Source organism: Armigeres subalbatus, unplaced genomic scaffold (genome assembly GCF_024139115.2).
Source record: "Armigeres subalbatus isolate Guangzhou_Male unplaced genomic scaffold, GZ_Asu_2 Contig1141, whole genome shotgun sequence".
NCBI classification, from domain to species: domain Eukaryota; kingdom Metazoa; phylum Arthropoda; class Insecta; order Diptera; family Culicidae; genus Armigeres; species Armigeres subalbatus.
In genome coordinates, this window is record NW_026941893.1 from 202,817 (window position 1) to 230,265 (window position 27,449).

Genomic DNA, 27,449 nt, shown 5'->3' on the forward strand with positions numbered 1-27,449 from the left:
TCACTTATGGTTCACAAGTTATGAGCTTTTTAATAAATACGTTAGGGCGGTCCCTTAAAATCGGTATTCTTCACATAACTTTTTATACATTCATTTCTCGCATAAACTTTGTTCCGAGCACTTTTAGGACTTTTGAAGACGCACATTTTTGTTAAAGAACCATGGATCTATCTCTTATAACAAAAAAGTTATTCGAGTTTTTGTATGAAAAACATGTTTTTTTATATGCGTATATTTCCAAATGGAGCAAACCGATTTTCAATCTATTGATTCTATTCGAAAGCTCGCACTTTTCTGCGTTTATAATGGGAAAACTGAGAGAGCGTTTTTTGTTCAAAGCGTTTTATTTCATTTTGAAAAAATATGTTTTTAATCAAAAAACGGCTATAACTTGATAAATAAACGAGATAGGTCCATGGGTCTCCAACAAAAAGATGTGCCTTTAGAAGTTCTAAATGTGGTCCATACAAAGTATCCCTCAAAAATCAATACATAAAAATATATTTATGAAAAACGGTTTTCGTAAGGAAATAAACGTTACTTGGATCAAAGTAGGCTGAACTAGACAGCGCATTTTCTCGATTCATCGGTTCATTCATACTGAATGTTTACATACGCATTAAAACTGCCATGTCTTTTGTGTGCCATGCTAAACATCAATCAGAAAATCAGGATACTATGCATATTAATGGTAGTAGCTTGGTTTTCTGTTGGATATGTAGCGTTAAAAGTACGTCACTTTTGAAGTATAGCCTTTGTTACAAGCCTATTCTTGATTTTTTTCGATATCGCCAGTGGGAGAAAGCGGAGATGACCAGTGGTTAGCTACTAAAATGTTGTTATTACTATTACGTTAAAATCAAATCTTCACATTTGGCCGCCACGTGGTGCATCCTAGCGGTGAATGCTTGGATAGCACGTGCTACTTGAACTTCGGAGAAATTTTTCACATCTATGAGGGCTTTGGAAAATTATCACGAAAGTTGTAATTTTTGTTGCAAGGCACAATAACGTCAAAAAAAAAATCATACGCTCTGTCGACCAGCCTACTTTGATCCAACTAACGTTTATTTCCTTACGAAAACCGTTTTTTATAAATATATTTTTATGTATTGATTTTTGAGGGATACTTTGTATGGACCACATTTAGAACTTCTAAAGGCACATCTTTTTGTTGGAGACCCATAGACCTATCTCGTTTATTTATCAAGTTATAGCCGTTTTTTGATTAAAAACATATTTTTTTCAAAATGAAATAAAACGCTTTAAACAAAAAACGCTCTCTCAGTTTTCCCACCATAAACGCAGAAAAGTGCGAGCTTTCGAATAGAACCAATAGATTGAAAATCGGTTTGCTCCATTTGGAAATATACGCATATAAAAAAAACATGTTTTTCATACAAAAACTCGAATAACTTTTTTGTTATAAGAGATAGATCCATGGTTCTTTAACAAAAATGTGCGTCTTCAAAAGTCCTAAAAGTGCTCGGAACAAAGTTTATGCGAGAAATGAATGTATAAAAAGTTATGTGAAGAATACCGATTTTAAGGGACTGCCCTAACGTATTTATTAAAAAGCTCATAACTTGTGAACCATAAGTGATAGAAAAATGGTTTCTTCGGCAAAGTTGCTCAAAATTAATTGCTCTACAAGGTTTGTGGAACATTGCACAAGTCTTTACCAAAAAATTAAAAAGTTGATATTATGAACTTCTGAAATATAGGTACCACCCTAATTTCACTACATGGAAAAAAATCGTCAAAAAATATGAATTTTTTTCCCAAAGACACTATATATCTAAAACTAATAGTTTTGGCGCAAACATTTTTGTCTTGCTAGATCCGACTCTGGGACCATTGTGCAATGGACGCAGTGGTTCTACGCCCCAACAAAAAAAAAAAAAAAAGTGCGCGTGTGTACTATCGAAAGTGCGGTTGTGTATGTATAGTAATCAGTGCAGAACTGTATATAATGTGAAATTTTAAATTAAAAAAAGTGGTTTGACTTTCGAGATATGACAGTTCGTATGCTGAAGAATCAGCAACATAAGAATTTATTATTGCTGTAATCCAGCAAAAATAGCTTTTCCGAATATGACAGCTTTTCTGCTGAAATTTCAGCAAATCGCAATTTAGATTACTGTCAACCAGTAGTCCAAAATATTACAGCTCTTTTGCATCAGCATTTTAATTTTGATTACTGACAATTCAGCAATTTTTAAGGAAGAAAACTTTTGCTGGATTTTCAGCAGTTTAGTATTAAAATAAATCAAGACAAAATTTTCAAAACGACTTATCTGCTTTTGTAAACAAAGATTCAAACGACGATTTGACGAATCTGATAGCTCTCCCACGCAAATCAACACCATCAACAGGTAGCGGAAAAGCAGATAAGTCGTTTTGAAAATTTTGTCTTGAAATATTTTCTCTCAAAACACAAAACATCAAAACATTTACAAACGAGCTTACAAAAATGATATTGCCATTCATATTTTATTTCGAAACATTATATTATTTTCATCTATCGACGCACATAGGAGTAAATAAGCCAATTCTTGGCCAAAACTATTTTTTGCGGTTATTTGGGCATGATATTCCTAGGACAAAGTAATAATTGCCAATTATGCAGGAAAATGCAATTTTTTGGATAAATCTATCCACCTAACAGTGTAAAACCAGATAAAAATGTCAAAATACATATGTTTTCAAATAAAACCTCGCGTTTCATGTAAAATCTCTTGCTTTCGCTACGCGAACGATTCTAAAATGGCTATTTTCCACAAAGTAGCAAGAAGCCCGTAGTTAAAGCTCTATCCTTAAATGGATTTTCTAACATTTACAAAGGAAAAAAAAACATCTAACTTATTTTAACTCATGCCCAAGATCCCAAAAGAAAAATGGTTGTATAAATTCGCATGCACAAAACTAAACACTGTTTTTTGCTTGAACACTTTTTTCTCCTTAACTTAAACCTTAACCTTAAAAATTAGGGTCTGAAAAGGTGAAGCCTGTAGTAAAAATATAAATCACCTGTATTCTATATACCATGGCTTGAAACAACAACGATTACCATGTCCGAGTCGAAGCCCACAAGATATCATAGCTAGCCATGACGAAACTATCATAATAAGGCACCGTTCATAAATTATGATCACTTCAATGGAAACGGGTTCATCGTAAATCTAGGTAGTAACAGATTTCTCTACAATGAAGAATTTATAGATAAGCAATTTCAATATAAGGTTTTCAAAAAGATATCAACGCAACTCATGAGAGACCCATTATTCCATTTGTGTCTTGACAAAATGCATGCTAAATAGCATGCTTTTTACTTTTTTTTCCTGGATTCGTTATATGTGGCAATTTATGAACAAATGTTAAAATTTTGTTTTAAAATTATGAAAAATCGCATTTTATTCAAATAGCTCAGAATCTAATTTGCGGACGTTTGCGGACGAGTTTTCACATGGAATGCTTAGTCCATATCTTGAAGTTACACCCAAGTGATTTATTTTTTCCGGATCTTGCCGTATAGATTAACTTTTCCTCTGAAGAAAAACATAAAAAATAGAAAAAATAGTGATTTTCAAGTGATTATCACCTGAAACATAAAATATATAATTTGACCATAAACATGAACAATAGGGAGACATACAACTATAATCTACTCATTGTGTACTAATAATAGCTTGTTGATAACATTGATGGTGTGTAAGAATCAGATTTTCCAAATACTCCACAAATAAAGAAGATAAAATCCAATCCAATACCTCATTTTTGAGCCCTAATTAAGGTACCCCGGGGCAAGTGGGACCTAAAAAAACGCTAGTTCAACAAAATTGTTTACGCATACTAAGAAAATAGGGTATTTCAGGACATTGACCACGGATACATCATTATATGCTTCCGTTGTTGAAGTGTGGACGTGTTGTAAGACATTTATTCGGTTACATAAAATATTGGTAGTGACAGAAATAAATTTACCTGTGGGACCCACTTACCCCTTCAAACGGGGCAAGTGGGACCTATTCTGCTTTATACTGTTGAATGAAACTAATATGAAGAATGTAGATAAAATGTTCATGTAGTTTCTGAGTCGTAGTATTTCAGATCATGGATGGAGGTTTATTGCTTGTCAGACTTTTGTTTTTGCAAAAAGAAAGGGTTTACAATGTTAGCAGATATAAAAAAAAGTCGGTTCACTGTTTAATTGGCTATTGACTGGCTTTCCATTAGCTATTAGCTTACTTTCTTATCAAATGTGTTAGATGGAAAAGATAAGCAAATCTTTGTTCACCTTTCGAATGAATGTTTATCTGTTTAGAACACAAATTATTACATAAATTAGAACCTCAAAAGAAACGTTGTTATTCAGGCGATGCGCAGTGTTGTAAATTTGTAATAGAACAAAATGGCCAATTTATGTCCTAATCACTTTATTTATCCGAAAATCTGATGCGAAGTTTAAAAATAACAAAACACAAGACAAAACCTGTTGATCTATTGTAAAATAAATAGATTATTTGCACTGTAAACGAAAAATTTCACATAGTTATAAGCATTGCTCTTTTCCATGAGGGAGATAATTTTCAGAAAGTAAAATACACATTTGGTAAATCAACTGTACACTACTTCTTACCAACGAAAATAAATATATCCACTGCATTTGATTCAGATCCACATGATATAAGGAAGTGTCGAAGTTATTTTTAACTAGACAACAATCTAAAAACAGGTAAAATGGCTCTATCGAGAATGTTGTTCAAATATGTCCCACTTGCCCCATCTATGTTAAAACTCAAGGGCAAGTGAAACTTGCAGATTCTGGCTTTGATCAAAACTTTTAAATCGTTTTCGATATCACACAATTATTCACCCGAGTAGCACACTTGTCAAATACCAGTTACTGTGACTCATATGCGACCAAATTCAGTCACATTGGAGTTGCTGCAACTAAATCGATCTAGACTGTGCTACTAGGGCAATTGCTCAAAATATTCACTTTCCACATCAATGATGAATTTAGAAACGACTATTTTGTTGGAAATCCATTGAATTAAAATAAAAGTAATAGCTTTTGCGTGTAGTTTAAACTCATGATAAAACAATACCATTAGTATGGTGTTGCTAATGGTCTTTATTCCAAATATTTTTGTGTCAGGTGAATTCGTTAATAGTTCTGCTTCATCTTTCTAGAACATAGTTACAATTAAAAACGTTCACGGATTAATCGGCAGCCATAGTACCCACTTACCCCGTATTTTCACTTGCCCCGGGGTACCTTATATTTTTTTTACAAAATTTTGGGTCATTTCTGAAATATCCATAGTATGCAGAATGTTTTTAAGTATCTAAAAAAAATATAAGAAGTCTAAATGTTGAAAAAAAAATTTTGGGTTTTGTCCACGAATTTGTTCTAGTTACTCTTCTGTGCGACGCCTTGATAGGTTTTGTACTATTACATTCAATGTCAAAATACGGCCACATACAGCCATAACCAGGAACTAATAATAATATTAGTTCCTGCCATAACAATAGTTGATACAGAAATTTATTTTTTGGCCAAAATCTAGCGAAAAAGGTCTTGCAACACCACAACACATTGAAACCGTCAACTACTCAAGCTTTTTGGTTATCACTTTAAAATCACAATAGTTTTAAGCATAGCTAAAGTAAAAAGTGTTAATTGTGTAGGATGCTCTTCGTTCCGCAAGGTTTCAAGCAGCTTTCTAAACAAATTTTCTTCACTCTAATAAAGTATTTAAATAAAAATAAAAACTTCAGTTCCATGTTATTTTTTTATCCAACAAAAATTAGCACGATGAAAAATAACCTTCTTTGGTGAACTAATAAAACCGTTTCTAATTCAAATTGACAGATAAGTCGGGATTACTGGTTTTCAGTAATAAGCAAAATGCTGGTATGGGTTCAGTAAATTATTTTACTGATTTTCGGTATACATACAAATAGAATGCTGGTTTTCAGTAAATTCAACCGATTGACAGCGGAAATCAAATTGCTGATTGATTTTCAGTATTTTGCTTGACTGTATTTCAGTAAACAATCAAATAAAATGCTGTATGCGGATGATGGAGATACCATTTGGTGTGTATATTCGGATGACATTCAATTTATCCAGTATTTTCCTGAGCTCATGAAATCTGTGAAATCTGGCTTGATGGATGGAGAAGAATTGTTGAGCTGCTATTAATGTATCCGTTGTCAACACCCGATGATGAGTATCTAAAAATTGAACGAGTTGCAGTTGAAAGATCGATGTCCACAACGATGAAAGAACTTTGATGAACGAAGCAGAGATTTGCCGTAGTCTGGAATCATTGAGTATCATTTAAAATTCAATTGTTTACTACATATTCTATATAAGTATCTATCGATTATTATTTAGTGTAGTTTATGATGGTAATTGTTTTGGGTACAAGTAACCATATCAAAATTTAATTTTTAATTTTAATGATTATTTTCTATACAGTTTGTTTATGCCAAACAATTCTTTTCATCAGTACAACCACTGCCAGGACATGAAAATGAACGTATTCTTGTGAATTATGGTACCGTGAATGTCCGGAAACGGCTATTCTGTAAATCGAGGACTATAACTTATTTCTACTATACAGGCATTTTAAGTATTGAAACAGTGCACTTTATCACCCCCATTTAGCGCATTGCCACCCTCGATGAAAGTTCTTCTTAAATTTATAGTATATACAAATCCAAAACATGTCACATGACAAATTAAAAGAAATCTTCAAATTAGTTTGTTTGATATTCTCCATTTCTGTGAATTTTGAAATGTTACGTTATATTAGACATATTGTTAAATTCAATTTTTCATACAGAGGCCCATATTTTTCAATATTTGATACTTCCTCCATTGTCTCATCTTTTCAGTTTCAAGAATTTCATTTTTCAATATTTGAAGCACTAACAGCTACCGGAACTTCCACACCCGCTAACCCCATAAGAACATTTCCTCACCATTCAGGCCAAGAATCAAAGCAAAGGAGGATAGGTAATGTAAAATTCTGGACCAACGAACTAAATTGGTAAGCACGTTCCAATTCTTTAGTTTTCTTTCTTTCATTTCTTCACCAATCTCTAAGTGCTTAAAATGCAATGCTAAATACGTACAGGGCATCGTTTGATGCTATTGCTGCGGATATTGAGGGAGTCCCAAATATCCGGTTTACGCTCTAGTTAGCAACGGTGCCTCTTCTCGGCCTTCTACTCCCTGAGTAGTTAATACGAATAAGGGTGTCCTTATGAAGTTTTGCTGTACCTTTTATGAAGAACTAGTACATCCCATACCCTATACACTCCCTGAAGAAACCTTTCTTGCTTCAGATGTGAATCCTTTTTGCGGTACTAGTCTTCGTAACAAAAAGGGCACCATTACGGATCATGAGATCTGATCAAATTATTCGTAGTACTACTTGACCAACGCCCCCAGATGGGCGAGGAATAGAGGATGACGCACACACACAGAAAAGTATCAAAACTAGAAACATAAGTACTAGAACGCTAGTGGCGCTGTAGTCATTTTAATTATTTTGCCAAATTATGCTTCAACAAGCTGTAGTGCATGTTTGGTTTTATCACCAACATCTGTTTGACACTTATAGTACCAGTACTTCGGCTGCCAGGTCGAAGCAACCTAGATGTTAATCATGCGAACAGGAACGATAGGGTAAAAGACCCAATAGTGGAGGAACTAAGCACGTTCCACCACTATTTATTGGTTCACACCAAGCCTATACTTCATTTCACTTACCTCAAGGGTGCACATGGAAGTTTATTAATTACATTTGATCCGAAAGCGGTCCTCGTGGCAGCAGCATGCATCATTGTTACCTAAAATTGTACCTCCAATTATTGGTGCAGTGTTCCAATAGTTGCGGTATTTTTCAATTCGTGTTCCTATAGTTGCGAATCCCATTGTTTTCTTATGGGACTCGCAACTATAGGAATACTACCGCAACTATTGGTGCAAAGCAGAGAAAAGGAAAAGGTATTTTAGTGATACTTTACCAATTTTGATGCAATTTTCAACCTGTTTTCCTGTATTTCGTGTAATGACAGGACAACAAATTGATAGACTATATGGGTTGCTGCGTTAAATACGTAGATTGTGTAAAAACAACACTACCGCAACTATAGGAACACCCACGACTATCGGAACGTTTACCCTATTAGCGATCCTATACTTTTGAATCAACTGTGGCAACGTATCTTTACTCATATATCGATTGAGAAGTCATCTTAGTAACAATGGTAAAAACATTTATCGACCTTGTCTGTGACCGCGATTGTATTAAAACAAGACGCGTACGCAAATTTGTTGTTCAAGGTACGATTTAGAGACCGCTCCAAGGTACGATTTAGAGATATGACGTTCCGATAAACGGCACTATCTCCAAATGTTCACATACCTAGGCTTTGCGGGTGACATTGGATACAATAAAATCCATCATAGGGCAGTAGTGGAATGTTTTCTGCATGTAAAAATTATTTCATACACCCAAACCAAACACAATTGTGTGTGACATTCTGTTTTGTATCAAATCTCGCATGCAAACTGATCAGAGAATGTCATCCTACTTGTTATGCCAGCTCATATATTTTTAATTCAATGGTGCGTCAGAAAACGACTGTCCTCCCTCCCCCATAAGTGTTTGAGTAATATGTGTACGGCCGCCAAGACGAAGGAACAATTATGAACGTAATCAAATCGGATAACTCTTAAAATCCAATAATTTGTAAGTAATTTAATCAGAACGTTATTAATATTTATCTTATTACAAACATGTTTTGTCATAAGGTAAATATTAACGTTCTTATTTGAATGAACTTTTCATCGTTATCCCGAGTATCCCCTACACCATGAATATCGCAAAACTCGTGATTACGGGTCATGTAATAATAAACTGCAATAAATTATATGTCAGCAGTAGGATTAACATGTCAATCAGGATTAATCGTTGATTGCTCCGCCGATTATCAATCGATAACAGTATAAAAATAATGACGATTTCTTTCACAAAGAGCCAATAATCGCAATTCGATCTCATCAAAGCTTATCAAAAATTCCCACAAACTTCTCATAAAATTTTCAAGTAATTCTATAAATACAAGAACTTTTATACTACTTCTACCAGCTTTCAGCATGATGTTTGCACGGACGTTGATTTTCATTGGATTTCTAGCTGCAGGTATATTATTTAATACACTTATAGAGTTGAATAACGTTGAAGTAATCGCAATATTTTAGCTTCTGCGTTGCCTTTGGATCATGCCAATTGGCAGCTGGTTCCCAATGCAAATGGGCACCTACACTTGGTGAACACCAACCCGTACAATTTGGCAGAGGTGGATCCCACAGAGCCGGAAGTGCACTTCAATCCGGAAACAGACATCATTTTCACATTGTTCACCAGAAGCAACCCAACTCAGGGTCAGGTTTTGCAAATCAACAACGCGGGATCCATAACCGGTTCGAATTTCAATCCCGCCCATCCCACTCGGTTCAGTATCCACGGTTGGAACAGCAATGGGAACCACTTTAAGAACACGGGAATCCGTAATGAACTGCTAGCTCGGGGTGACTTCAACGTGATTGTCGTGGACTGGGGTGTTGTTGCCATCAACCCGAATTACATTTCATCTCGCAACTTCGTGGGACCAGTTGGATTTGGGGTCGGCAGGTTGATCGATCGTCTGATCGAGCTGAGGGGAGCCAATGTGAACACCATTTATGCAATCGGATTCAGCTTGGGAGCTCACGTGGCCGGGAATGCCGGAAAGCATTTGAATGGCCGCTTGAATTCAATCATTGCGTTGGACCCTGCCGGACCGTTGTTCTCTGCCGGACAGAGTGACGCCGTATCGCCACAGGACGGTCTTTATGTGGAAACCATCATGACCAACGCTGGACTGCTGGGTATCAATGTGCCACTGGGTCAAGCCAATTTCTATCCCAATGGAGGCCGAACGCAACCGGGATGTGGAATCGATGTTTCTGGAGCGTGCGCACACGATCGTGCTCCTCACTTCTATATTGAGTCGATTCGGTCCTCGGTACCATTCCGATCGACAAGGTGTGCCAATCATAACGAAATTCTAAATGGAGTCTGCACGCCCAGTGGAGCAAATGCCAACATGGCCGGAGAACCGTCAAACTTTGGTCGTGGCGTTAATGGAATTTTCTTTTTGACAACTAACTCTGCAGCTCCTTTTGCGCAGGGTTAGTAACCTATTTGATTATTTTGTACAGAATAATGCATTTAATTGACACTCGATAGTTTCTCAAGTTGAATCCAGATTATGAGTAAAATTTAATTTAGTTAGTCCATCTATAGAAATAAAAATAATGATATATAAAAAATATCATAGTACATGTTTTATTTATGAATCTGAAACTCCTAGAATTTCACATGAATTCAGGGAATTCCTTCCAAGGAATTCAAGAGTTCCTTCCTCGGAGAGTTTTTGGAATTGCTTCCCAGAAATTTTAGATTTTTTACCAAGAATTCTGTGAAAGGATTCAAAAGAGTTCTGAGAAATCTTCACCAGCTGGGAATTCCTTTCCATTAGCTCTAGAAATTCTATTCCAGAAATTCTGGGAATTGCTTTCCAGAAATTGTGGGATTTCCTTTTCAAGAATTCGGAAAAAATCATCCAACTCGGGCATTCTCTCCTAGAAAATTGGAAAATTCTTTCCCAGAAATTTGGGAAATTCTTTTCCAGGAATTCTAAGAATTCCAGTTCCAGGAATTCTTTTTCAGAAAGCGAGAAATTTTTGCATGATCCTCCCAAAAATCTGAATGATCTTGTTTCCGCAATACTAGAGACTTCCTTTCAATTAATTCTATAGCATTCCTTGTTAGGATTCATGGAGGTCCTCCCCAGTGACTCCAGAAATTATGGAAACTGATTTTCAAGAATTTTGTGAATACCTTCCCAGGAATTCTAAGAATTCCTTCTTTTAAATCTTTAAATCTTGAGAAATCCCTTCCCAATAATTCAAAGTATTCGTTCCTAAGAATTCTCCAAATCACTTTCTTAGAATTCTGCAAATTACTTCCCAACAATTCTAAAAATTCCTTCATAGGAGTTTTAAGAATACTTTTCCAAAAAACCTTGGAATTCTTTTGAGGAAATTCTAAGAATTCTAAACCATAAATTATGAGAATTCTTCTGTTGACGCCCTAAAAAATTCAATTCTAGGTGCTTTAGGAATTTGAACAATTTTCAGCAACTCTGGGAATTCTTGAGAGTTTTGTAGATGCCTTCCCAGAAATTCTGAGAATTCTAAGGAGGTCTGAGAGCAAGAGTGCTGAGAACTCCTTTCCATTAGTTCATGAAATTCCTTTCAGGAAGTTCTAGGAGTTTCTTCTCGAGAATTTGGGAATTCTTTTCCAGAAAAATGTAGAATTCTTTTCCAGGATGACGGGGAAACCATTCCCGATATTCGAGAAATTCTCCAGTAGCCTTGCGAACAAAGGCGTAGGATTACCAATCCGGAGATGGCGAGTTCGATTCTCGGTCCGGTCTAGGATGTTTTCGGATTGGAAACATACTCATGCAATGGCGGGCATAGAAAGCTTTCAATTAATAACTGAGGAAATGATAATAGAATACGTTATTGAAAAGCAGGCCACGTTCCAGTTGAAACGTGAAGCCTTAGAAGAAGAAGAAGAAAACAAAAAAAAGAAGAAGAATTCGAGAAATTCCTTTCAAGGAATTCTGGGTATGGGTATTAATTCGCGTACCATAAATTCAGGAATTAAAAAAAAAAATCCTTCATGGAAAATTCTTTTCCATGAGTTCATGGGAAAAATTAATAAATTCACTAGAACAGCGGTTCTCGACCTTTTTCTTGAAAGGTACCCCTTCGAACTTTTGCATTATTTGAGGTACCCCCCATGTTCTTTTTGCTGTAAATGAAAAAAAATGTAACGCTTAAGATGTATAAAGAATGGACCTGAAAACTAACGGAATATATGGTTCTCCATGAACTTTTATAAAATTTTCATTTTATTTGAAACTAGTCAATTCAAATTAAGTTCATACATCGTGCATCTCACAGAAATTTTTTTTACTATTGAAGGCTTCCGAGCGTATTGAAAGCAGGCTTCCGAGCCTCTCGAAACTAGGATTCCGCGCCTCTTCCAGGCCTCTTGAAGAAAGGCTTCCGAGTTTCTTGAAATACGGTTTTCGAGCCACTGAGCCTCCGAGCTCTCCAAGACCATTATTCTATTATTAAATAGAATTCCGAGCCCCTTTGAAAATAGGTTCTCTTCAAGGATAGTAGGCTTTCGAACCTATTGGAAGAAGGCTTTCAAGCCTTCTGAAAGGAGGCTTCCAAGCCTCTTGAAAGACCCTAATAGCCATTTTATGGAAAGCTTCCGAGCCACTTGATAGGAGGCTTCCGAATATATTGAAAGGAAGCTCCTGAGCCTCTTGAAAATACGCATCCAAGTCTCTTAAAATAGAATTCCGAGCATCTTGATGAGAGGTTTTCGAGCACTTGAAAGGAGGAGTCCAAGCTTCTTGAAAAGAGTCCTCCGAGTCTATTGAATGGCGGCCTTTGAGCCCTCTGAAAGGAGGCTTCGGAGTATCTTGAATAAACACTTTTGAGCCTTCCGAGCCTCTCGGATGCACTATGGTGGTGGCCGAAAATCAAAAATCGACTTTTTCCTATTCATATTTTAAGTCAGAAACAAGCACTTTTTAGATTTTGAGGAACCAATGCATTGTTCAACTGCCAATATTTTCGACTACAGTAACTCTTTCCCAGCTCTTTAAAAAGTTTCTGAAAGCTTATTTCAAGGACTAGTGGGTAACATGCGGAAAAATAGGTACCGTCGAATGGGGGGAAGATGATCATTGAGGCGAAGATGATCATTTGATGTGTCAGTCAAAAGTGCCTAATTTTTTTTATGAAACGGTAGTCAACAATATTATCCATTCAAGTAATGTTACCGCTAGGAAGAAAATCCAAGTTTTTCGATTATAATCATGAAAATGTTAAGAAAATTATTTTGAGCTTTTTAGTGGAATGTTTTCACCTGTCATAAGACGAGTTTGAACAATCCCATTGAATTCCACCACTTAATTGTATCCTGACATATACGTATTTCGACCTCAACAGTAAGGCCGTCTTCAGTGTCTTGTACTTGACTCGACTTGAAGAAAATGATCGCAGCTTACACTATTTATACTATGCGTAGGTATAATAATTTATCTAGGTACTTATCTTACTACGGTGCTTATTTCTACTCGCTTGATGCGCTTAATGCTTAGGTATAAACTTGAAGAGCCAGGAGCTACCATTTCCTTGATCTTTATTCAACAACCGCGTTTGTACCTGTCGGTAGATTTCCAAGCTCTCAGCAACATCAAGTTTCCACGGAGAAGAGACATTTCTTAAAATTTTAATGTTTGATGTCGTAATTGAATGATTTTCCTGATATACATGTTCAGCTACCTTAGACCTAAACTCATAATTTAATCCCTTATCAGTTTCCCTCTTAGCCTTACTTACTTCTGCAATATGTTCTTTGAACCTTACATCTAACGATCTTTTGTTTGACCTACATATACTTTATCACACTGTGAACAATTAATTTGATAAACCCCGGCCTTATTTAACATTTCTACTCTATCCTTTGTGGAGCCCAACAGTGTCTTCAGTTGATTGCTTCTGCTGGAGAATACTAAATCGATGCCGAATTTCCTCAGTCGATGGCGTAGCTGGTGGGTGATGTGTCGATCATAGGGGACCGATACCCTCTTCAGCGGTTCATCGATCGGTGTTGGTGTTGTCAGTTGGTATTTCCGTAGGTTCCTCTGCTTCTTGTTGATGAGTGCTTGTATTGTTCTTTCCTTGTATCCATTGATCCTCGCTGTTTCCAAGATGTGTTGTAGCTCCTTCGTTTTCCTTCTTCGCTCAGGGAATCGTCTGCATCCTGTGGATCATGTGATGAAAAGCTGCCATTTTGTGCTGATACGAATGATTTGATGTGTATGGGATGACTCTCATGGTGTTGGTGGGCTTCCTGTAGATTTCGAAGTCTAATGTTGCATTTGTTCCCTTGATAACCAGTAGATCCAAGAAAGGTAATTTACCTTCCTTTTCCTCCTCGTGGGTGAATTTGATGTCTTTATGCACGTTGTTTATCGCTTCCAAAATCCTGGGTAGATCTTTCCGGTTGATGATGCTGAAAATGTCGTCCACGTATCTCCACCACTTCTCGGGTAGTACTCCTTGTTCCTCTAGGTTGTCCTCCAAATTCGCCATGAATAATTCGCACAAAAACGGTGATAGCGGATTTCCATAGGTGCACCCTTCGTTTGTTTGTAGAAGCTTCCACGGAATGTAAAGTAGTTCTCATTCATGCATAATCTTGCAAGCTTGAGATACATCTTTACCTTTCCTCGCCATGTTGTATCCGTCCGTTGTCCTAGTAGCCAATCCTCCAAAAGGTTCAGAGCATCCTTCACTGGAACGCTTGGGAACAATGCCGCTACGTCGAATGATACCATGATGTCCTCTTCTCCGATGTTTCCTGATTCCAATATCCTCTTGGTGAACTCCTGGGTGTTTACAACTGATCTGCTGGGGAACGGCTTCGGCATACTCTGGAACTCCTTGACTAACCACTTGGCCAAGTTTTGTGTAGGGGATCCCACTGATGAAACTATTTCTCGCATCTCTGTACCTGGCTTATGTATCTTTGGTAGTCCTTTGATCCTTGGTAAAACAGGGTTCGTCATTTTAACGCGGGCTTCTCCGATGATCGTCTTGCATTCCTTTATCGTTTTATCCGTAAGTCGGATTAGTCCGGGTAGTGGGTCCACTCTCAAATGCCTGTATGGTCCTCCGTTGATTTTTGTCGTCACTTGTCGACACTATGCCAAGCTAGAGAGGTTGAACTTAGAGTGCTACAACCTGCACCTCAAGCTGGCAAAGGAGAACCAAGACTCTTTCGACATATTCCTAAAGAAGGTACAGCGGGCCGAAGAGTGTGAAGCGGACAGGAAGAGGAGACTGCACAAGAAGAAATTGACCATTCTACGAGGGAAATCAGCGACGGAAGGTAGAACGACTAACCCCACAGTACAAATGATCGAGGGATTCGTTGTTAACCGTTCGACACAGCAGTTTACGGAGGAACAATTAGCACACCTCAACAAGGGGTTAGGGTATGCGACAACCCAGAAAGCGGATCTAGAGCAGATAATCGTGGATACTGAGACAGCGATTTCACGAAATGTTGATCAACGGGACCAGAATAGCGTGAGAAACATCGTAGCAGACGCCATCAAAGCAGGACATCATGGGACATCGAACAAAGACGAGAGGAGGATTTTAAAGGAGTTAAAGGAGAAACCAGTTTACTACATGAAGGCGGACAAAGGAAACGCAGTGGTGATAATGGACAAAGAGGACTACGATGAACAGATGACGACAAAAATCAACGGAGGACCATACAGGCATTTGAGAGTGGACCCACTACCCGGACTAATCCGACTTACGGATAAAACGATAAAGGAATGCAAGACGATCATCGGAGAAGCCCGCGTTAAAATGATTTAGAACCCTGTTTTACCAAGGATCAAAGGACTACCAAAGATACATAAGCCAGGTACAGAGATGCGAGAAATAGTTTCATCAGTGGGATCCCCTACACAAAACTTGGCCAAGTGGTTAGTCAAGGAGTTCCAGAGTATGCCGAAGCCGTTCCCCAGCAGATCAGTTGTAAACACCCAGGAGTTCACCAAGAGGATATTGGAATCAGGAAACATCGGAGAAGAGGACATCATGGTATCATTCGACGTAGCGGCATTGTTCCCAAGCGTTCCAGTGAAGGATGCTCTGAACCTTTTGGAGGATTGGCTACTAGGACAACGGACGGATACAACATGGCGAGGAAAGGTAAAGATGTATCTCAAGCTTGCAAGATTATGCATGAATGAGAACTACTTTACATTCCGTGGAAGCTTCTACAAACAAACGAAGGGTGCACCTATGGGAAATCCGCTATCACCGTTTTTGTGCGAATTATTCATGGCGAATTTGGAGGACAACCTAGAGGAACAAGGAGTACTACCTGAGAAGTGGTGGAGATACGTGGACGACATTTTCAGCATCATCAACCGGAAAGATCTACCCAGGATTTTGGAAGCGATAAACAACGTACATAAAGACATCAAATTCACCCACGAGGAGGAAAAGGAAGGTAAATTACCTTTCTTGGATCTACTGGTTATCAAGGAACAAATGCAACATTAGACTTCGAAATCTACAGGAAGCCCACCAACACCATGAGAGTCATCCCATACACATCAAATCATTCGTATCAGCTCAAAATTGCAGCTTTTCATCACATGATCCACAGGATGCAGACGATTCCCCTGAGCGAAGGAAAAACGAAGGAGCTACAACACATCTTGGAAACAGCGAGGATCAATGGATACAAGGAAAGAACAATACTAGCAATCATCAACAAGAAGCAGAGGAACCTACGGAAAATGAACTGACAATACTGACACCGATTGATGAACCACTGAAGAGGGTATCGGTCCCCTATGATCGACACATCACCCACCAGCTACGCCATCGACTGAGGAAATTCGGCATCGATTTAGTATTCTCTAGCAGAAGCAATCAACTGAAGACACTGTTGGGCTCCACAAAGGATAGAGTAGAAATGTTAAATAAGGCCGGGGTTTATCAAATTAATTGTTCACAGTGTGATAAAGTATATGTAGGTCAAACAAAAAATCGTTAGATGTAAGGTTCAAAGAACATATTGCAGAAGTAAGTAAGGCTAAGAGGGAAACTGATAAGGGATTAAATTATGAGTTTAGGTCTAAGGTAGCTGAACATGTATATCAGGAAAATCATTCAATTACGACATCAAACATTAAAATTTTAAGAAATGTCTCTTCTCCGTGGAAACTTGATGTTGCTGAGAGCTTGGAAATCTACCGACAGGTACAAACGCGGTTGTTGAATAAAGATCAAGGAAATGGTAGCTCCTGGCTCTTCAAGTTTATACCTAAGCATTAAGCGCATCAAGCGAGTAGAAATAAGCACCGTAGTAAGATAAGTACCTAGATAAATTATTATACCTACGCATAGTATAAATAGTGTAAGCTGCGATCATTTTCTTCAAGTCGAGTCAAGTACAAGACACTGAAGACGGCCTTACTGTTGAGGTCGAAATACGTATCTGTCAGGATACAATTAAGTGGTGGAATTCAATGGGATTGTTCAAACTCGTCTTATGACACATGAAAATGTATTTTGTGGAAGAAAGAGAGAGATAGTCATAAATGACGCTATTTTCGTTTCAAATATTGACTTCGTAGACTTCTTTACGTAGTAAATTCAACATTCATACAAATAACTTAGAGTATTTTGACGGCTAGGTCATAATGATTTTAGTAGAGCTGTCTTGATTAACTTCACCCCAAACCAGATTACTCAAAAAATGTGTGATAATTTAATTTATTTTAATAAATGCGAACACATTTCAGAAAACTAAAGTTGTTGATTATTGCAACGAATTGCAGTACATGTTTTGAAAATAGGAACCACCACTACGACTTTCTTTGGACTTCCCAGAATGCTATAAAACCAAATCCAGCTGCTTATGGCTGCAAATCTGCGATTCCGATCACTTTTTCGTAAAAAAGTAAATAATTTTGAGACACTAAATTTGGGTATTTTTATAATATTCGGCAGACTACGATGGATACCTATTTCATACATGTACTAAAAGAGCATCAAAAGTAGCTTAAATAGAGAGAGTATATAAGGAAGATGCCATAGGCTTTGTGATAGGATGTGTAAACGTTGGCTTATGCAACTTGCAACGATACTCCATTATGCGTTAGCTCACCAAGAGGAGGCAGCCCATTATCTATTATGTACAGGGTTTTAATCCAAAGGAAAATGAGAAAATCGCTCACTTATCATGTCGGTATACACTCTCGATAGGTAGCATACCGTGAGAGTCGTTTTTCGGTAGCTATTACGATAATGAATTGATTCGGGGGGGCTACAACCCATGATAAATTTCTTTTAATAAGCCCCAATTGCGGGGGGCACCGGTTCTGATTATGCATTTCAACTTGTTTTACATGATCTCCGTACCAGAAATTCAGGAATTAAAAAAATCCTTCATGGAAATTTCTTTTCCGGGAATTCATGGGAAAAAATAATAATTTTTCTAGGAAATTCCATTTAAATCTATAAATTCCATTTGAAAGCTGTAGGAACTCTATTTCAGCAATTTCGGAAATTTCTTTCAAGGACTGTGGATAATTCCTCTAAGTAACTCTAGAACTTCCCTCATAGAATTCCGAGAAACCTCTTTACAGGAATTCAGGGAATTCCATCCCAGGAAATTAAGGAATTCCTTCCAGGTCATTCCTCACCAGGAATTCTGAGAATTTAGTTGCAGGAGTTCGATGAATTCTATTCAGGAATTCGGTGATTTCCTTCCTAGGAATTCTTGAAATACCTTCATTAGGACATGTTAGGAACTATAAGAATTCCTACTCAGGGATTCCGGGAATACTTTTTTACGAATACTTGCAAGATTTTTGTAAATTTCTACAAGAGAAATCTGAAAAATTCCCACCAGGAATTCTAAGAATTCTTCTTCTTATTGGCATTGGCAAGAATTACTTTCTTTGAATTCTAGATATCCCTTTCAAACGGAATCTGGAAACATTTTCAGGAATTTTGGAAATTCTTTTTCAGAAATTCGAGGCATTTTTTTTTCAGGAATAATCTGAGAACTCCTTCTCAGTAATTCCTTCCCAGTGAATACTGAAATCTTCTTCCCGGGAATTCACGTAATTACTTCTCCGGAAGTTGAGTCCCAAAAATTCGGGTAATTCCTCCCCAGAAATTCTAGCAATTTCATTTCACGGGTTTGAAGAATTATTTTTCAGTAAATCTAGACATTCCCTCTTAAAAATTCCTAAATTTCTTTTCATGAAATAAGGCACTCTTTCTAAGAATTCGACAAATTCCTTCCCAGGAATTATGGAAATTTCGTAACAGGATTTCAAGGAATATTACAGTAATATAAGGAATCCTTCCTAAGAATTCTTTGAATTTCTTCTGACAAATTTTAAGAATTCCTTCCTAGACATTCTAGAAATTCTTTCTTAAGTGCTCTAGGAATTCCTTACAAAGAAAATCTGCAACACAGCAACAATGTATACAAGAATTCATGATTTTCTTTTGGGAATTCTAGAAATCGCTTGGGAATTCGGAAATTATTTAATTGCTTCAGGAATTCAAGAATTCGGGACCTTCTTCTGTAATTCAGCAATTCGGAAATCCTCCAGAAATTTGTAAATTCTGGAATTTCTTCCAGAATTCGGGAATTCGGTAATTCCTTTGGGAAATATCGGAATTTAGGAATTTCCTCGGGAATTCGAGAATTCCTTCGAAAATTCGGGATTTATCGAATTTTTAAGGTTTTTATATAATTTCGGTAAATTTTTTGGCAATCCAGGATATTCTTCGGGTTAAAGGGGACTCCATCAGAAATTAGGGTAATTTGGGAAGTTCTTTTGGAATATGGGAATTCAACAATTCTGAAATCCCTTTGAAAATTCGGCAATTCGTGAATTCGGGAATTCCTTCGAATTTAGGAATTCTTTCGGCAGCCAGCCTAGGGCTGAAAACCTTTCATACAAAGATAAAAAAAGATTCTTCGAACAATTTTCCTAAAATATGAATATTTGGGAATTTGAGTGGGTTTTTCATTATGTTTCTGCTCAGTAAGCAGATAGTTCGCACGTCCCATTTTTGTTCTGTTCTGTACAGACGAAGTAGAAGTTAATTAGTGCATGTATCATCGTGTTTCTGCTCAGTATAGTTCAATTTTGTTCTGATTTGTGCGGTCGAAATGAAAATTTATCAATGTGTTTTTGATCGGGTTTTTAACGTTGGACAACGTCTTACCCGAAGGTACTGGATGTCAAATCAGAAATTGAGGACCGTCACGAAATCATGTAAGATTTTAAACGTTAATAGAGCATTTATCTTTCAATGGATTTTGAAGATTTATATATCAATCGAATCAGATACTCTGCAGCAATTTGTCAATTTCATTGAAACGTTTCATTATTTACGATAAACTATTGAAAATTTCAAATCTTGTCCTACCCAGTAAAAATATCGGAACATACCAATCCCCTACATGTATTCCCAACACGGACATCAAAATGATGTAAGTTACGGGCCTTTTGACCCACCGTTTCATTATCTCTGGCTGGATTTAAAAAAAAAAAATGTTTTGCGCTTGCGCGTCACTTTTGTTGGAGAATTTGGAAAATTATCAAGTGGCTATCGTCTGCATTCAGGCAAATCAGCTATCAAATAACATAATTCTGCCTTTCGAAAAATTGCCTCAAGTTTTGAACTTAAAATTCTAAAGGACTGAATATGAAATAAATTTTCATTTTCAATACAAAACATAACAATTTTATAGCCACATTTATGGAATCACGGTGAAGTTTTATAAACGCTGTTTGCTGGACATTAATAAATACATAACCCTACTTATGAAATGCAGAAATAGCATTTAGAGGTCATAACCACGCCTTATGAAATTGCTTATTTTAATTAAAGTATTTTAATTATCTTAAATATTTTTAGGAAATCATTATTGTATTCTATTTCAAAACATTTAAAATGCGGCAGAATGAAATTCCAATCTAAGCATAATGATTTTTTGACGTAAAACTAAGTCTGTCTTTTCTATATTGGGGTACACTTTACAATTGCAAAAAATCGAAAAACGTCACGAAAATATGATAGACTTTGATCGTTAATATCTCAGCCGTTTCTCTATAGATTTTCCATTTTCTTGGATCATTCGATCAAGGAAGAGTCAACGCTTCATACCCGATGTACACTGAAGACGTGTTTTTCGCGGTTTCATTTACACGAATCGATTATCATTCGATTTTTTTTTCACTCGAATTTCAGGATTTACGCGGTTCTCCAGACATATTCAAGCCAGCATAGATGTCAAATTGATGCAACTTACAGGGCTTTAGGCTGGTGCGGTTCATTTCTGCCAACTTACACGCGCATTTTCTCTCAAAAACTTGGGGGCATTTGATGGCAGCTTACGTCTATTGATGCCAGTAGAGGGACTCGAAACCTTCCTCGCTGCTCAGGGATTGAATCCTAAAAGGAATGAACAAGTCTCTCACTTATCTTCTCTGTATACATATAAGGCATTTTATGAGACGGTTCGCGGTGGCCCGATTATTTACTTCTAATGTTTTGTTTTGATATGATTCTGCGTGAACATTCCATTAGGTCCGAACACATAATAATTTTTGTAAAGTTTTACTTTTCATTCGTGTTTTCTTCAGCATTTCATGCTTAAAATGCAATGGTGTGAATAATCTAACGACATGTTTTAAGAATCGTATGAAAAACTTTGTTGTAAAGCCCTGGTAGACGAAAAGTTAAACAGGCAGAACTGATGATAGGAGCCATCGGAATGTTCAACGCGAAATTACCAAACAAATGGGCTCCCACTAATTGTCAAAGTAGATAAACACGAGAAAAACAGCTGTTTCGATCTGTCTCATAAAATGCCTTATACGATATGTAGCATACCGCGAGAGACTTTTTTTGCCAGCTGTCATAATAGAGAACTGATTCGGGATGCTATTACCCCATGATAAATTTCTTTTAGAAAGCTCCAAATGCGGCTGGCTCTGATGATGCATTTCAACTTGTTCTACACAGCTATGCAATAACCAACGCGAAATGAAAACAAAGCGGGTATCATCACTTCTATGTGGAGGCAGCCTATCCGATTCTGTTTTTTCGCACTTGTATACAAGTTTGATAAATTTGTTATCATGGCTTGTTATGATTAGGAACAGTTTTTGCATCTCTTTTATCGTTGTTCGTTATCTATTGAGAGCGATTTCTGCAAACCCTGTCGCTGCTGGATTGGATGCATTCTGGCGTTCTGGGAAACCTTCTACGGCTCGTTTTTGCTGAATCCTAGGTGTCCGCCGAAATCCGACGCAACTCACGTGAAGGAATAATAATTATTATCAATAAACGGTCAAACTTCTTTGTCGCGTCGTGTTGCATAGCACCTACTCTAACTTCCTCCATAGGATGACCACCAAACACCGTTGACTGCCCAGCTTTAACGATGGGCTTTTCTGAACCACCGGAGATTTAGACTGACTTAGTGGCGGGTGCTTAGTCTCTGTTTCAGTATGCTTCGGTGATGGTTGCAGCGGTACATTATTCAGCCAGGGTTGTGCTGAATCATTCTCATATGATCATTATTGGAATTATCATATTATAACTTTTCATGTGTGAAAAATAGGCGAATTGACATTGGCGATAACTTTTCAAATTTTGGAACAGATTATCATTTAAATGTAAAACTAACTTATACCAATTTCATGGACGAGCTCAGTGGTCTAGTGGCTACCGCTTCCGTGGGTTAAATTTCAGGTTCGTCCCTTTCCTACATTGCATTTCTATCATAGTTCTTCAGTTTTCCACGTTCCATCGAAACGATTCCTACTGTTATAACTTTCCACTCTAACAATTCTAAAACCTCCCGTGGCACCTATGAGAGGTCGTAGAGCTCTCTGCATATTTTAAGTAGGTGTCTGACTAACTATCCTTCCCCTTCCTCAGCATTCGCAAGTGATATATACCTTCGAATGAGTATTTTTTATTACATGTGTAATCGCTATAAATATTATGGTAGCGCTTGGCGAATGTCAAGCGCTCTCGAATAAACGAGCCGGCGACTGTCGGGCTCTTTCAACACGAACCACCAAGCGAGTAACACCTTTCTACAACAGCTCCGAAATCCTTCAAGTATTATTACACTTTTATTAATTAATCGTTTCCTCCGCGAGTATTCTCCGTTCGATTCCGTCTACCTCAGTCGCTCTTGCCGGTTATAATATTGGCGACGAGGAAAATTTACGAAAAGTGCGCGTGTGAGAAAAAAAGTGCTGTTCCCCGGGCGATTGCCGGATAGACTTTCTTCGCTAGGAGTGTGCAGTTTTGCCTCCGGGGCGGAGCGCGATTTAAACAGCAGCGGCACAAATGTTTAGACTGGTTGCAGAGCAGGTGGTAGATATCGGAAAATTTCCGACGGTTTTCCCGGAGAAGCGGTATTGGTAAAGTATAAAGGGATTGAAAAAGCTAGTGAAAGCACGTTTTTGTGCTAGTGAAACACCATTTTGTGGTGTAAGAGGTGTATGATTGATAGTGATTTCATTTCATCGAAACAAAACAAACACGGGAACACGGAGAAGAAAAACTCTTGAAAAAGATTTTTTGTTTGGATAAAGGATTTATTTTTCCTTTATTGTGTTTAGTCGGTAATAATTATGCTAAATTGAAAATACGCCTATTGTTTTATTATTTTAACAGAAGGTTGGAACAACAAAAGAAAAGTGAAAAGTTTTTTGAAACTATTTAGGTAGTGATTAATAAGTGTTTTTCTTTATATTCCATACAGATAGCGGGGATTGTCGACGGATACATTTTTCCCCTTTGGAATTAAGGTCCGTGGAAGGTGCCGGAGCACAAAAAAAACTTTCGGGTTTTGTATTATTGGATTGTGGTAAGTCGTTTTGTTTCGACAGTGTGGTTGTTTCTTGTATTTTAAATTATTAAACAGTTGAACGTGCAAAGTGAATCATTTGATTCCGGAATACATTTTATTGGTGAAAGAGTGTATTGTGTTGAAACAAATTAGACAAAAGGCCGTTTTTCGCATGAATGGCGGATACGCCTTAAATTGAGACGGTTTTGATAAATTTATTTGTTGAATTTTTTTCGATTTTATTTTTCTGATGATCAATGGAAGTATGTTGCGTTTGATAAATTGCGCGGAAATTATTTAAAACCAATTGAAATATTTAATTTAGGGTGCTTATATGGTACCATTTTAACAAATTATTTTGAAACATTTATCCGAATTATTTTGGGTTTATTATTTTATAAAGTTTTAATTATTGGTTGGTTTTAATAGCTATAGAAATTATGTCGTACGTAGCATCAAATATCGATCCGTACCGTAAGGAACAATCTTTCGCATCATGGTTCAAGCGGCTTGGGTACCATTTTCGTATCAACAAAGTAGCAGATGCCGACAAGAAAGACCACATGTTCCTTCTTGGAGGTTATTATCTTTTTGAAGTGGCTCAAAATTTGTACCTTAGTGAGAGGTTGCTTGATGAAGCACCACTTGACGAGCTAACCGAAAAACTTAAGCGAAAATTGGACAAAATGGATTCAGTTTTAATCCAACGTTTCAAATTTGGGTCCCGAGTACAACAGTCTGGTGAAACAGCCAGTGAATTTCTTTTTTCGCTTAAACTCCAAGCTGAGTATTGTAATTTCAAGGGTGATAAACAGGATCGTATACTTGATCGCGTACTTATTGGCTTGTTGGATGACGCTATGAGATAAAAGTTGTTAGCGGAAGATGGGGACAAATTGAATCTAGCTCAAGTTGAGAAGATTATATCGACATGGGAGTTAGCTGCTTCTAATGCAAAAACATTAACACATGATCATTCTTTTGAACAAATCGCTTCTATTGTTGGAAGCCGAGATATTTTTTTGCAACGCATGGCAGATTCAGTTCATGGTTGTGGCCCAATGAAGCGCCGTTTAGGCTACAGATATTCCTCAGCGGTTGGGGAGCGCAATGCAAAGCCATACTATAGACACAACAATCGGGACGACAAATGTTCACAGTTCAAACAAGTGAGGTCTCATCAGGATCAGCATCGCAGACATCAGGATGCTCTGGTTCGCCCAGGGGAACTGAAGAATGAGAGCCGAATCGTTATCGACCGACGAGTGTGCGACTATTGCGGAGTGCCAGGACATATCAGAAGGAGGTGCCTGAAGCTGAACCAATTAAAGAGGAGTCCAATCAACAACATCAACTTGAAAGAAAGCAGTACAAATACGGACGATAATTTGTCGAGTGAGAAAAATTGTTGGGAAGACAAGACTGATGACTCAGACCAAAGTGAATTACAGTGCATGCATGTTTCTTCCATTAACAAAAGTCATCCATGTTTACTAGAACTAGCTATTCAAGGCATTAATATGCAGATGGAGATTGATAGTACGTTTCTGTAATTGGAAAGAAGCTATTTTTGGCTAAATACAATGTTCCCCTGCAGAAAAGTTCTAAAAGTTTGATAGTGGTAAACGGTTCTCGATTGAAAATTGCTGGAGAAGTTATAGTTTCTGTTATTTTTCGGAATATAAAGGCAAAATTAAAACTTCTGGTATTGGATAGTGATCATGATTTTGTTCCTTTATTTGGGAGAACCTGGTTGGATGTTTTCTTTCCCAACTGGCGTAATAGTTTTGATAAACAAGTAACTGGAAACAGAATAATTGAACACAAGAGCAACGACTTAATGATTTATGTCAAGACTAAATTGTCTGATGTTTTCATTAAAGATTTTTTGACTCCTATTAAAGGTAATGAAACCGAATTTGTTTTAAAAATTGACACACCTATTTATAGGAAAGCTTTTGACGTTCCCGATGCAATAAGGGATAATAGTGCTGATATTTGTTTGCGATTCCCATTGAGCAGTCAGTTGCTGATTTGGAAAGGATTGTTAATGCTTGTGATGCTCCTGCTGTTATGGCAGAGCAACCAAAACAGTTGAATAATACGAAATGGATTACTTCCACAATATATTTTGGTAGAATACAACAGGATCAGGTCTACTTTAAGCATCACGTTAAATTATTAAACGTTGATGGCTTTTCAAATAGGATGGAAGTTGAATGGATGAAAAATAGAACAGAATATGATGAATTGGTAAAACTGCTGTTAGCATATTTTGCTAAATATGGGTTTCCAGACAGAATGCCAAGTAGTGGTCCTCTATTAAGTCCTCACTTTTTTGAGAGGCAAGGAATATGGGGTTTAAACAGTCATCCGTATAATCTTGCTATTAATGGCAAGGTGGAGAGAATAGTTCGAATGGTTAAAGATGTAATTAGAATGTTTTTACTTGACCCAAAATGCTTATACGCAAAACTGGAGGATATAATTGGACTATTTTTATGAAAAATTATATGACGATGGAAGGATTTATTTCTTCTCAGAAGGTTTTAGGCTATACTTTTAAATTGTAAATCTATATGATTAATGTAAAGCAATACAACAATAACAGTAAAGTACCATTAATTAGCTGCGACTATCTCAATGATGAATTAATTACTAAATCTAATGATGATATTGGCAAAAAGCATAGAAAAGATCTTTTGGACAGCCTGATGGCTGATGATGCCTTATGGTACAGGAACAGTAACCCTCAGGATAAATGGTTGTATGCTAATTTTCGTAAACGTATTTGTAAAAATATTTTACAGACTACAGTTGGAGGCGGAATGACGGCCACGGTACTCCGAAGTCAAATGAAGGCCGTTGGCGATGCGCGCGTCCGGAGATGTCAATCGATGATGGTACATGTCGATCCCTATGTCGATGATCCCGATCCATTACCACAACGAGGAACGCGTGTCGATGAGGAGTCAGCAAAAAGCCCTTCCGGGGATTCTCGGAGTGAGCATTGTGGAGGTTCCAGTCGCCGGTCAAACCGCATCGGAAAAAGAATAAGTGAATCGAATTTGGCGCTCGATGGCCTGCCGAGGCATTCGAAAAGAACAATCAGAAAGAATATTTTAAGCGAATTTGAATCATTTTAGTTTTAAATGATCGAATGTTTTTCTGTAAATATTTGCGAATAATTTTCCCTTCTAAGTCTTATAGACTATCTGAAATCTTGAAAAAGGGAAGGATTGATATGTACCTTAAAATAACTAAAAGGTATTTTCAGTGTACTGCTATAAAACTCGTTTATAGCAAACGATCAAGACCAATACCGATCTAATAAATGGTCCGGCGACTGTCGGCCTCTTTCAACACGACCCACCAAGCGAGTAACACCTATTTCCAACTAGCTCCGAAATCCTTAAAGTATTATTATAATTTAATAACCTTTTCGTTCCTCCGCGAGTATTCTCCATTCGGTTCCGTCTACCTCAGTCGCTCTTGCCGGTTATAATAGTATTTACTAATGCTTGGAATCGAAATACAATTATCGAACGATTCTTACTCTCTAGCGAGTTTTTATCTAATGATATTTTGGATATGAGATCGCATAAGAGTCTTGTTCATCCTCGATTGTTTGATTATTTGATTTTCATCATCCTTTTCAAATGTTGGTCTAAAAATAATATACATCACCGGGGTTCTTGTCATAAGACGAGTTTGTACCATCCCATTTAATTCCACCACTTGATTGTACCTTGACGAATGCGTATTTCGACCTCAACAGTAGGGTCG

General features: G+C 37.2%; 1 protein-coding gene and 1 long non-coding RNA gene across 3 annotated transcripts; both read left to right on the forward strand.

Annotated features, from left to right (window-relative positions):
* Positions 1 to 8,300: 8,300 nt before the first annotated feature.
* LOC134202307 (phospholipase A1 member A-like) lies at positions 8,301 to 10,263 on the forward strand. Of its 2 annotated transcripts, none has more exons than XM_062677336.1 (3): positions 8,301 to 8,389; positions 9,174 to 9,227; positions 9,287 to 10,263. In XM_062677336.1, exons 2-3 carry the CDS (start codon positions 9,182 to 9,184, stop codon positions 10,261 to 10,263), a joined length of 1,023 nt encoding a protein of 340 aa, XP_062533320.1. In that variant the 5' UTR covers positions 8,301 to 8,389; positions 9,174 to 9,181. The 2 variants fall into 2 exon arrangements, with proteins under 2 accessions (XP_062533320.1, XP_062533319.1); XM_062677335.1 differs by lacking the exon at positions 8,301 to 8,389 and adding an exon at positions 8,660 to 8,774.
* Positions 10,264 to 22,890: 12,627 nt separating this feature from the next.
* Positions 22,891 to 27,031, forward strand: LOC134202297 (uncharacterized). The gene is made up of 3 exons (XR_009977200.1): positions 22,891 to 23,232; positions 23,577 to 23,681; positions 26,474 to 27,031. It is a non-coding gene; the product is annotated as an uncharacterized LOC134202297 (long non-coding RNA).
* The last annotated feature ends 418 nt before the right edge of the window (positions 27,032 to 27,449 follow it).

Bases quoted from the DNA above. Each gene is read 5' to 3' on its own strand.
- LOC134202307 (XM_062677336.1), top strand. From the start codon at position 9,182: ATGATGTTTGCACGGACGTTGATTTTCATTGGATTTCTAGCTGCAG. The intron at 9,228-9,286 runs GTATATTATTTA...GCAATATTTTAG, and splicing joins CATTGGATTTCTAGCTGCAG to CTTCTGCGTTGCCTTTGGAT.